Genomic DNA, 11,735 nt, shown 5'->3' with positions numbered 1-11,735 from the left:
AGTATTAAAGAGTTGAAAGCTGTTTCTAAATTTCTAAAAAAAATCCAAAATCGATGGTTTCTTGAAATGTTGGCGCTGATTTTATTAATGTTTGTCCTATAAACATGACATTTTTAATCCAATCACATTTTCGAATGATGCACATATTTACAATCCCTGTAATAGATCATTCTAAGCCATCGTCATAAGCAACGATTACAACAAAACAGCTGTCCACCAACAACCTGACCGATCGCGAGACTCTATTCTATACCTACACTCTACAGCCATGAATCATCGAATAAATTAGTTGACTTAGTTCTCGTGTGCAATTCTACCCACTCTCAGTGCTACTGTCTATCGATCCATGCGCCTGTCTCTCTTTCAGAGCAAACGAGTCTATCAGTTCCACTAGTGGCCGGTTCTATCCCCTGAATTCGCTCAAAGGCACCGTGTGGAGGAAACTGGTGTGAAATGCACTTCAACTTCACCATTCAAGCTAGGTAGGTTCAAGGAGTTAGTACACTCCTATTTCTAAGTTCCAGGGGATCAAACAGCCGAAGTCTTAGATAGTTTACTGAAATTCAGTTATTTGGTCAGTCAAACACATTAAGTGTGTACGATCATGGAATCAAAATGAAGTTTGGATAAAACACTCGCGAATCTTCGCTCCTAAGAAAATAGTAAAACAAACAAAACAATATTAGTAAGTGGAGAATCAATATTAGAACTGAAACCGATTATGAGCTTGTAATCAACCGATAAAATAAAAAATCATAACAAATCTTTGTTCATGAAAAGGAATCTAATTTTGAACGATATTGCATTAACTATTTTCAGTAAGTGCAAGATAATAATCTTTTGTAAGAACTCTGATATGCAGGCAAACGATCTCTGCTGGGAACACTCACTTGATTGAGTGATACTCATTTGCTTCTATCTCAGTCCAGAAGCATACTATCAAAAAATGATGTTTGAAGGGCTTTTAGATTGTAGTTTGCTGAAGTTTGTTGAATAAAGTAAAGGTCGCAGACGCATACCAAAGTTGTGAGAGAGCTGTGAGTACGAGGTGAGTAAAACTCGTGTAATTTATACTCACCTTGTGTTCACAGCTCTGCGTCCTTTACTTTAATCGGCATACTTTTAGATTAAACTACAATCGTAAAGCCCTTCAAACATTATTTTTTGATAGAATGCTTCTGGTCTGAGATAGAAGCAAGTGAGTATAACTTTTCGTAAGTGAGTATTCCCAACACTGCCTCTGGGCATTTTACCTCGATAACCCCCACCTACATATTCACCAGGGTCAGCATGAAACTGGAACCTGAACCGAACGTCATAGCACGATAGTTCGGGTAGGGTAAAAGCACTAGTCTTCGCTCCCCAAGATTAATGCTCTAAGGGAGCGCCCATAAATTATGCCACATGGAGGGAGTGGGGGGTGTTCAGGAAAGTGTGATAACCCATACAAAATTGTCAGAGGTCTCATTCAAAAAGTGTGACATAGGGGGGAGTGTGAGTTAAAAATGGGCAATTTTTGCGTGGCGTAATCTATGGACTCTCCGTAATCGATGCCACTTTACATATGATATAATACATAAAATGCAACTTATTTAGAAGAGCGAAGACTAGATCAGTGACGAAGATTGGTGCTTTTCCCCTATGTCACCGTGATCACGATCGATCGTACAACAACGACTAGACTCACATTCCTGCAGCTGTGCGACTCTATACGTGTTTTCGGTGCCCATTCAAGGTACACAACACCATTGATCGAGTCACGTTCCGAACGCATTACAGCGCAGACGTGCACGACGCTTCTGTTTGCGCGAGACAATTATCTGTCGTAAGTGAAGTATCTACGACGTAACTCATTTTTTGTTTTTTGAATCGTCGATTTCGTCACTATATAAATTGAGGCGTGCACCATTCGTCACCTTGACCCCTTTTCCCAACCCAAATTGAACAAATTGAAACAACCATAATTAACGTTTTTCTCTCCATTCGACCCCGCCCCATTTCTTTGCAGATCCAGGACAAACTCGAGGAGGTTGCACCACCGCTGAAACCGATCCGCCTCGCCAACGCCCCCCTCGTGCGAGAAGTCGTCGATCGCTGTAGTCTATCGAGGAATCCGCATGCCCGTGAACTAGCGCGAATATTTCGTTATCCGCACTTCCGGGCTCTGATCGAGGCGCACGACGAGGTCGGCGAGACGGTTGTAGAGCGGCTGAAGCACCCCGCCGTATCGCCCAGTAAGTCCACGAACGGAGGAGTGACACCGGATTCACCCGGCGGCGGCGGCAGTTCGGACGGCCTAGACGGAGGTCCTTCTTCGCTGGCAACTTCGACAACGGTCACGACGGCCGGCAACGGGATGCCCGGGGAAACGATCAAGATGGTGGGCATTCGGCGGAACCCTAATGAACCGCTCGGGCTCACGGTGGAGGTCGACGAGCACGATCAGTTGGTTGTGGCGCGGATCATTGCCGGCGGGATGATCGATCGGCAGGGCCTGCTCCACCCGGGTGACGTTATACTGGAGGTTAATGGAGTTCAGGTTAACACACCGGAGGATCTACAGACTGAAATTTCCCGGGCCAAGGAATCGGTCACGCTCAAGATCGGTCCCAGCCTGGAGGAGGAGATGAAATCCGCTCGGATCATGATGGGTGGTGGACAGGTAAAGAAAAATATTGACTCGGGGAAGAAACTGACGGTAAGTTGATTGTTTTGGATTTTTCTTTTTGTATGTGCAGTTAGCTTTAGTTGATGTGTAGCTTTAGTTTTGGCGTTAGAGTGCTTGTTAGTTTTTCGAGGAGTTTTTTTTTTGTTAGATTGAGAGCACTTTAGTTTCACTTTCCGTTCGTTGAAGTGTGCGGTTTTAGTTGAGAAGAGTTTTCTAATTTGAAGCTGATGAGTTTGTTGTTTTAAATTGAATCATTATACTTATTGTTTGCTGAACATTTGCTGCTTATTTGCTGTGCGCCTTTATTTTGCGAAAAAAAAAAAATGAGTCAATAAGAAATTAATACAATCTAGGGAAGCATATCCAGATGCTTCAGAAAGCTTCTGCAGAATTTTTCAAAAAAATTCTCCAGAATCATCAGAAAACCTTACCAGAAGCTTTGAAAAACTTTTCCAGAAGCCTGGGAAAGCTTCAACAGAAGCTTTATTCAACTTCTTCAGAAGTATTGAAAAGCTTCTTCAGAAGCTTTGAAAAGCTTATTCTGAAGCTTTGGAAAATTCTTCAGAAGCTTTGGAAAGCTTCTTAAAAAATCTGGAAAGTTTACCAGAATCTTTGGAAAGCTCCACCAGAAGCTCGAAAATTCGTCTACAGAAGCTTTGGAAAGCTTCACCAGAAGTTTTGACAAGCTCCTTAAGAAGCTTTGGAAAGCCACTCCAAAAACATTGGGAAGTTACTTAAGAAGTTTATAATAGTTGCTCCAGCAGCTTTAGAAAAAATCCCAAAATTTTGGGAAGCTTCTTCAGAAATTTCGTAAATATTTTCTAAAAGCTTTGGAGAGTTTTTTGAAAGCTTTTCTAGAAGCGGTGGAAAGTTTCTCCAGCAGCTTTGGTATGCTTTTCCAGATGCTTTGGAAATTTTTTCCAGAATTTTGGGAAAACTGCAGGAGAAGCTTTCGAATGTGTCTTCTGAAGCTTTGGAAAGTTTTTCCAGAAACATTGGAAAGCTTCTTCAGAAGCTTCGATAAGTTTTTCAGAATTTTGGGAAAGCTTTTTTATAAGTTTCTCGATTATTTTCCAGAAACTTTGGGGAGATTCTCCAAATGATTCAGAATGCTGTTCCAGAAGCTTTGGAAGACTTCTCCAGTAGCTTTGGAATGTTTCTCCAGAAGCCTCAGAAAGTTCTCCAGAAGCTTTCGAAAATTTCTTCAGAAGCTTTGGAAAGCTTCTCCAGAATCTTTAGAAAACTTCTCCAAAAGCTTTGAAAAGCTTCTCCAAAAACATTAGAAAGCTTCTTCAGAAGCTCTCGAAAGCTTCTCCAGAAGCTCTCGAAAGCTTCTGCAGAAGCCTTAGAAAGCTACTCCAGAGGCTTAGAAAAGCTTCTTCAGAAACTCTTGATAGCTTCAGTAGCTTCGAAAAGCTTTCCATAATTTGGGAAAGCTTCTTCATAAATTTCTGAACTATGTTCTAGAAGGTTTAGAGAGATTCTATAAATAATTTAGAATGCTTCCTCAGAAGCTTTGGAATGCTTCTTCAGAAGGTTTGGAAAGCTTTTCTAGAAGCTTTGGAAAGCTTCTCCAGAAGCTTTGGAAAGCTTCTTCGGAAGCTTTGGAAAGCTTGTCCAGAAAATTTGGAAAGCTTCTCCAGAAGCTTTGGAAAGCTTCTCCAGAAGCTTTGGAAAGCTTCTTCAGAAGCTTTGGAAAGCTTCTCCTGAAGCTTTGGAAAGTTTCTCCAGAAGATTTGAAAGGCTTCTCCAGAAGCTTCACATAACAGCTTTAGAAAGCATATCCAGGAATATCGGAAGCATCAAGTTTGGATAATTGTAGCTTGAGGAAAGTTTTTTGCTTGGAAAAGCTTCTTCAGAAGCTTTGGCAAGCTTTTCCAGAAGCTTTGACAATTTACTCCAGAAGCTATGGAAAGCGTCTTCTGAAGCTTTGGCAATCTTCTCAAGAAGCTATGGAAAGCATCTTCTGAAGCTTTGGGAAGCTTCTCCAGAAGCTATGGAAAGCTTTCAAGAATCTGTGGAAAGCTTTTCAATAAATTCCTGAAATATTTTTCGGCGTTTTGTACAGATTCATAAAAAGAATCAAAAAGCATGGGAAAGCTTCTGCAGAAATTGTGGAAAGCTAAGGAATGCTTCACTAGACGAGAGGAGAGCTTCTTCAGATGTTTTGGAAAACTTCTTCAGAAGCTGTGGAAAGTTTCTTCAGAAGCTTTGAAAAGTTTTATCAGAAACTTTGAAAAGCTTCTTCAGAATCTTTGGAAAGCTTTCTGAGAAGTTTTGGAAAGCTTCTCAAGAAGCTTTGGAAAGCTTCTCCAGAAGCTTTGGATAGCTGCTCCAGAAGCTTTGGAAAGCTTCTCCAGAAGCTTTGAAAATCTTCTCCAGAAGCTTTGGAAAACTTCTCCAGAAACTTCACGTAACAAATTTAGAAAGCAAATCCAGAAATATCGGAAGCATCTCCAGATGCTTTGGAAAGCTTTTCCGAAGAGCTTCTTCAAAAGTTTGGATAATTGTAGCTTGAGGAAAGCTTCTTTAGAAGCTTTGGCAAGCTTTTCCAGAAGCTTTGACAATTTACTCCAGAAGCTATGGAGAGCGTCTTCTGAAGCTTTGACAATCTTCTCAAGAAGCTATGGAAAGCATCTTCTGAAGCTTTGCAAAGCTTCCAAGAATCTATGGAAAGATTTTCAATAAATTCCTGATTTTTTTTTCAGACGTTTCGTACAGATTCACCAAAATAATCAGTACGACTTGGAAAGCTTCTTCAGAAATTTTGGAAAGCTTCCCTAGAAATTTAGGAATGCTTCTCCAGATGTTTTGAAAAATTTCTACAGAAGTTTTGAAATGTTTCTTCAGAAGCTTTGGAAGCTTATCCAGAACCTTTCTAGAGCTTCTCCAGAATATTTGGATAGTTTCTCCAGAAGCTTTGCAAAGCTTCTTCAGAAGCTTAGGAATGCTTCACTAGAAATTTAGGAGAGCTTCTCCAGATGTTTTGGAAAACTTCTTCAGAAGCGTTGGAAAGTTTCTTCAGAAGCTTTGAAATGTTTCTTCAGAAGCTTTGGAAGCTTATCCATAACCTTTGGAGAGCTTCTCCAGAAGATTTGGAAATCATCTCCAAAAGCTTTATATAGCAGCTCTAGAAAGCAAATCCAAACATCTCGGAAGCATCTCCAGATGCTTTGGAAAGCTTTTCCGAGAAGCCTCTTGAAAAGTTTGGATAATCGTAGCTTGAGGAAAGTTTTTCGCATGCGTCAGCTTCTCCAGAATCTTTGGCAAGTTTTGTCAGAAGCTTTGGCAATCTACTCCAGAAGCTATGGAAAGCGTCTTCTGAAGCTTTGGCAATCTTCTCCAGAAGCTATGAGAAGCTTATCCAGAAGCTAAGGAAAGCTTCCAAGAATCTATGGAAAGGTTTTCAATTAAATCCTGAAATATTTTGGAAAGCTTCTACAGAAATTTTGGTATGCTTCTCTAGAAGTTTAGGCATGCTTCTCCACATGTTTTTGAAAGCTTCTTCAGAAGCTTTGGGTGGTTCTTCAGAAGCTTTGAAAAGTTTCTTTAGAAGCTTTGAAAAGCTTTTTCAGAATCTTTGGAATGTTTCTCCAGATGCTATGGAAAGCTTCTTCCGAAGCTTTGAAAGCATATTCAGAAGCTTTGTTAAGCTTCTCCTGAAGCTTTGGAAAGTTTCTCCAGAAGCTTTGGAAAGCATCTTCAGAAGCTTTGGAATGCTTCTCTAGAAGTTCAGGAGAGCTTCTCCAGATGTTTTGGAAAGCTTCCTCAGAATCTTTGGAGTGCTTCTCCAGAAGCTATGGATAGCTTCCCCAGAAGCTTTGAAAAAAATCTTTGGAAGCTTGGGATAGCTTCTTTAGGAGCTTAGCAAAGCTACACCCGAAGCTTTGGAAAGCTTCTTTAGAAGCTTAGAAATGCTACACCAGAAGATTTGAAAAGCTTTTTTTGGAAGCTTTAGGGAACTTCTCATGAAGCTTGGGAAAACTTCTCTAGAAGCTTGCAAAACCTTCTCTGGAAGCATACCTAAGCTTTTAAAGAAGCTTTCCAAAGCATTCCTTACGCAGCTTCTTTTGAAACTGTGGAAACTTTTCAATAAGCTTTGGAAAGCTTTTCCAGAAGATTGGAAGAACTTCACCAGTTGGAAAGCTTCCACATAAGCTTTTGGAAATTTCTCCTTGAAAAAGCTTCCCCAGAAGCTTGGAAAAGCTTTCCTGAAACTTTAAATAACCTTCTCTGGCAGCTTCGGTAAGCTTATCTGGAAGCTGCGTAAAACTTCTCTGGAAACTTTGGAATGCTTCTCTGGAATCTGCATTAAAGCTTTTTGGGAGCTTCGGAAAGCTTCTCCAAAGCTTCAGAAAGCTTTTCCAAAAGCATTGGAAAGCAACTACAGTAGCATCGGAAAGCTTCTACAGATGTTTGCGATGCTTTTCCGTCAGCTTGGGAAAACTTCTTCGGAATCTTTGGAAAGCTTCACCAGAAACTTTGGAAAGCATCCTCGCAAGCATGGAAGGCATCCTCAGAAAGTTGGGAAAGCTTTACTAATCGGTCGCTCAACAAAATTGATGTTTTGCTTACAATTCTCAAATTTTTTGTTGCATAACGCTTTAGTTTGCCGTTTTTCTTGAGTTTCCTTTTGTATCCAACTGATCAATCCACCGCGTGAACGCACATAGTGAAGGATGACGGACACACTCTTTGGATGGTATATTTGCCATCATCCATGACAACCACTCACCTATGAAAAGTCAGTGTGTTCCGCAGTACAAAACCACCACCAAGCAACTCTTCGTAGACTAAAAGTGCACTTCTTCAATGTTTCACTGTATGTATGTAACGGTTTCATACGCTAGGGCCTAGCTTAGACAGAATGGTTCTGAAGTGACATTTCTGTGGACAATGTACTCCAATAACATTTTAGGTTTTATTAAGGCTTTGATGGCCAAAATTTGGTTAAACCTTTCAGGACGCGACAAAGCTGTATATTCTTCCAGTCAATAAAAGCTTAACAGCTATTTGAAGCCATAATAAAACCTAAAGCACCAAAAAAATCTGGTTTCATTACGGTTCTATAACGGCTTTCTAGCTAAAGTGTTAGTTTTACAACCGTGATAAAACCAAAACGATTTCCGGGAAATAGTTTCTTTGATTACTCAACCGATGTAAATAATATCCACCAAATTGTCCAAACAAATGCCTTCAGAATAATTCCCTCGGTAGACCTAGGATATTGAAAGCACCAATTCTCGAGGCTTGTTCAACAACGACTCCTCCCCATTCTCCGCAAACCTTTTTCAGTGCTACATGCGTGCCTTGTTCGATTACGATCCAGCGGAGGATAACCTAGTGCCGTGCCAGGAGCTCGGCCTTGCATTCCAGCGTGGTGACATTCTGCAGATCATCAACGTCAAAGACCCGAACTGGTGGCAGGCACGGCACGTCGGCGAGGACAATGCCATCGGATTGATTCCGTCGCAGGAGCTGGAGGAACGCCGTCAGGCGTATGTTCCTCCCGAGGCGGATTACGTGCACAAGATTAGCATATGCGGAACAAGGGTAAGATTTTGGAACAAACATACTGTTAGACACGTTTATTGACAAGCCTTCTCTTCAAACAGATTTCCAAGAAGAAGCGCAAGACGATGTACAAAACCAAGCAGAACAACGAGTTCGACAAGGCTGATCTGATGCTGTACGAAGAGGTTACCAAGATGCCCCCGTTCAAGCGAAAAACTCTGGTCCTGATCGGGGTGGCAGGCGTTGGCCGGCGGACGTTGAAGAACCGTCTGATCAACAGCGATCCCGACAAGTTCGGTTCGGTGTTGCCCCGTAAGATCTTTCACATGTCTGTGTCACACGTTGATTCAAGAATAACCTCCAACTCCTTTCGATTCAGACACTACCCGTCAACCGAGACCGCTGGAGGAGAGTGGCAAAGCGTATTGGTTCACCGATCGGGAGACCATGGAACAGGAGGTCAAGGAGAACAAATTCCTGGAGTTTGGTGAGCACAATGGGAATTTGTACGGCACACATTTGGATTCGGTGCGGGATGTCATTCGACAAGGTATGGGACAACTTTTCAAAGTTGATTAACTTACTGACAATTATCTGAATATTTTTAGGAAAAATGTGCGTCCTGGATTGTTCACCGACGGCGCTGAAAATTCTGCACAACAGTGCCGAATTCATGCCATACGTAATCTTTATCGCGGCACCCGGTATGGAACAGCTGAAGCAGCTCTACTCAGAACGTCGATCGGCTCACGGGTCAGTGAGGAGTTTAGCGGTGAGTTGAACAATTATGAATAATGCCAAGTGTTTTACGAGTGAAGGAATGTTGTGATTATTTGTTGTTTTCGTAATGGTTTGCATGATTGATTTTGAAGGACATTCCATTATGTTTACTCAGGAATGTGGCATACCATGGAAGAAATTAATGTGCACCAGTCCAGTCTAAGGATACAAGCAGTAGTGTAAGAATCTTTTGCTTTTCACCGTTTAATATCATCATGATCATCTTGGTTGAAAAAAAAAAGATCTGTCAAATTACTTTCAGAACACAACAAATCAATGCATCGTTTGAAACGCTTTGACATCCTTATACACAACAGAAACACATTCTCGGCAAAAAGATCGTGGTTTTCTGGAGATTACCCTAGAAATTAACTTGAGAACTTTTTAATAAAACCTTCCTTTCGATACATACTGGAAACACTTGTATTTAGAAGGCACAGAATGTTGCTTATTCACAAATTTGGAGATAAAATTTGTGGAAATTCGCGTTCTGGTGGGATTGGAACCCACGAATCCTTATTCGCTAGACCAGGGGTTCCCAACCTTTTGGAGGTGGCGGCCCCCTTTAAGAATTGTGAAAACATCTGAGGCCCAATGAAATTTTTTAGAAAAAAATATGAACTAAATGTACGAAACCGAATTTTCGGGGTACATTGACGTAGCCAGAAATTTACTGTGGGAGGGATGTTCGATGATCAATTATAAGTTTTTTTATTCGACATTCACATTTCATAAACAATAATGTCATGTATATTCAATTTTTGAGTTGTAGCTGAAAAATAGCGGCGCAGCCGACAAAATTTTCTTCTGAAGGCGTTTTATACTGAAAATTTGTTCCTCAAATTATGACTTTTGGGAGTGGCGATATACAAAATTAAAAATTAGTATAATTTGCACTATATAGAATAAAAATTCAACAATTGTTTTGGTAACATCGCGGCCCCCCTGGACTGGCTTCACGCCCCCCCAGGGGGCCGCGGACCACCGGTTGGGAACCCGTGCGCTAGACCAACTTAGCCACAGGAGAAGTAACGATTCTGCGGAACAGAAAGTCATACTGACACCATGAACAATCCTTTTTCAAAAGTTTATCTCTCTTTTGGCTAAGATGCTGCCAATTTCCAGCTGGATGCCTGTTGAAATTCCTTTGAGGAAAAATATGCATCTCCACAGTCTTGTTCAGCATCTTAGGGATTTATTAAGGAATGCATTTTTTTTTAACTTTTCAAAGAGTTTTCTCGAATTTATTCTGAAAATTTCTGTACAAATCCTCCGCAATTTTTTCCCAGAGCTTCTTCGAGAGTTTTTAATAAAACTTGCAGAGGTTGATACATCCACAAGAATAGGGTCCTACAATTAAAGACGAAATCTCGCTTTATTGAATAATACGATCAAGCTTGGTATTCTAATCGGAATTGTACTTTTTTCGAACTCGAAAAACGAAGTAATAGTGAAAAAAATCGAAATAAGTAAAATGGTAAAAAGTTCTAGTATGACATTTAAGGTCGACCTTGACGTAGTGTAACTCGACATTTTTCGCACTGGAAATTTCAAAATGTTCCTATCTGACATACACGGTGAAAAAAAATCACTCAAAGTAAGTGTTATAAGCTAGGAGAGGGAAACAAAATTTCAAAATTTAAAATTATATATTTTCAACCACGGCCAATATAAACGTCAAAAAATGAGTAAACATGCACTCTTAGATTATATTTTGTGGTTTAAAACAAAAATCTAAATTGGGCTTTAGAACCCGTATTGTTTTTCGAAATAACTCTTGTGGTTCCATCAGAAATATCTCTCGGAATGTCTTAAGAGGTCCCTGCTCCATTTGATCAGATATTTCTCCAGGCATTTTCAGAAGCTCTTCCAGAAATTCTAAAGCAAACATTCCTGGAGCAATTTCCAACTACTACCTGGAGGAGACATTTCTAGATGAAGTCCTGCAGAAACAATTAAAATATACTGTAGAATTCATTAGAAGTAATAAAAATAAATACAAATTAGTTTTTGAAGGAACCTTTGAAATACTACTTAAACTTGAGAACTTTCTGCAGGTGTTCATTAAAAAAATCTTTAAAAATTCCTTGAAAAATGCTAAGAAATATATCCTAGAGTAACTTCTGTAGAAATTGTTGAATATCAAAAAAAACTTGGAAACCAAATTAAGATTCGCCAGACATTTCACTGGCACAGTCACAGTGACTGCAAAAGAATAACAGGATATATTCCTGAAAGAATGGCAGGACGAATTTCTGAAGAAACTCCTTTGCAGGAGGAATTCATGCATGGATTCCCGAATAAATCAGTGCATGAACGAACTCCTCAAAGATTTCTCGGAGATAATTGTGAAAGAATTCCTGGTTGATTTCTTAAAGAAGATCCTGACTCATGCATCCCTCTGAAATTATCCTAAAGTATTCCAATACAAATAGCTGGAGGAATTCCTCTGGAAATCCTTCAAGTAATTAAAAAAATCTAAAGGTAATTCAAGAAAACTCCCTGGAAAAGATGATCATCGGATTTCTGAAATTTCTGACTACGACCCGGGACAAATTTTTAAAATGATCCAGAGTGGAATTTCTGAAAAAATCACTACAGGAATTCCCATTATTATTATTATTAGCTTTATTAGGGAGATTTTTACAGGAATTCTTTTGGAGATTGCTCCAAGAGTTCCTTCCCTGAAGGAACTCTTGGAGCAATCACCGAAGAAATTCCTGGAGAATTCTTTAAAGGAATTCCTGCAGGTATGCCTGGAGTTAACCCTGTA

The 11,735-nt window shown here is 40.2% G+C and overlaps 1 protein-coding gene across 2 annotated transcripts; it reads left to right on the top strand.

Annotated features, from left to right (window-relative positions):
* Positions 1–1,687: 1,687 nt before the first annotated feature.
* Positions 1,688–8,929, top strand: LOC109420963 (protein PALS2; the record flags this gene model as incomplete). 2 transcript variants are annotated; one of them, XM_062843417.1, is given in 6 exon segments in its annotated part: positions 1,688–1,825; positions 2,009–2,662; positions 7,964–8,221; positions 8,284–8,494; positions 8,562–8,732; positions 8,791–8,929. In XM_062843417.1, coding segments are annotated over 5 exon segments (1,085 nt in total), but the record flags the coding sequence as incomplete, so codon positions are not given.
* Between the last annotated feature and the right edge of the window lie 2,806 nt (positions 8,930–11,735).

The sequence above is a fragment of the Aedes albopictus genome, unplaced genomic scaffold (genome assembly GCF_035046485.1).
Source record: "Aedes albopictus strain Foshan unplaced genomic scaffold, AalbF5 HiC_scaffold_194, whole genome shotgun sequence".
Lineage (NCBI taxonomy): Eukaryota > Metazoa > Arthropoda > Insecta > Diptera > Culicidae > Aedes > Aedes albopictus.
Note: the sequence above shows the minus strand (reverse complement) of the source record. Positions and strands in the feature narration are given on the sequence as shown.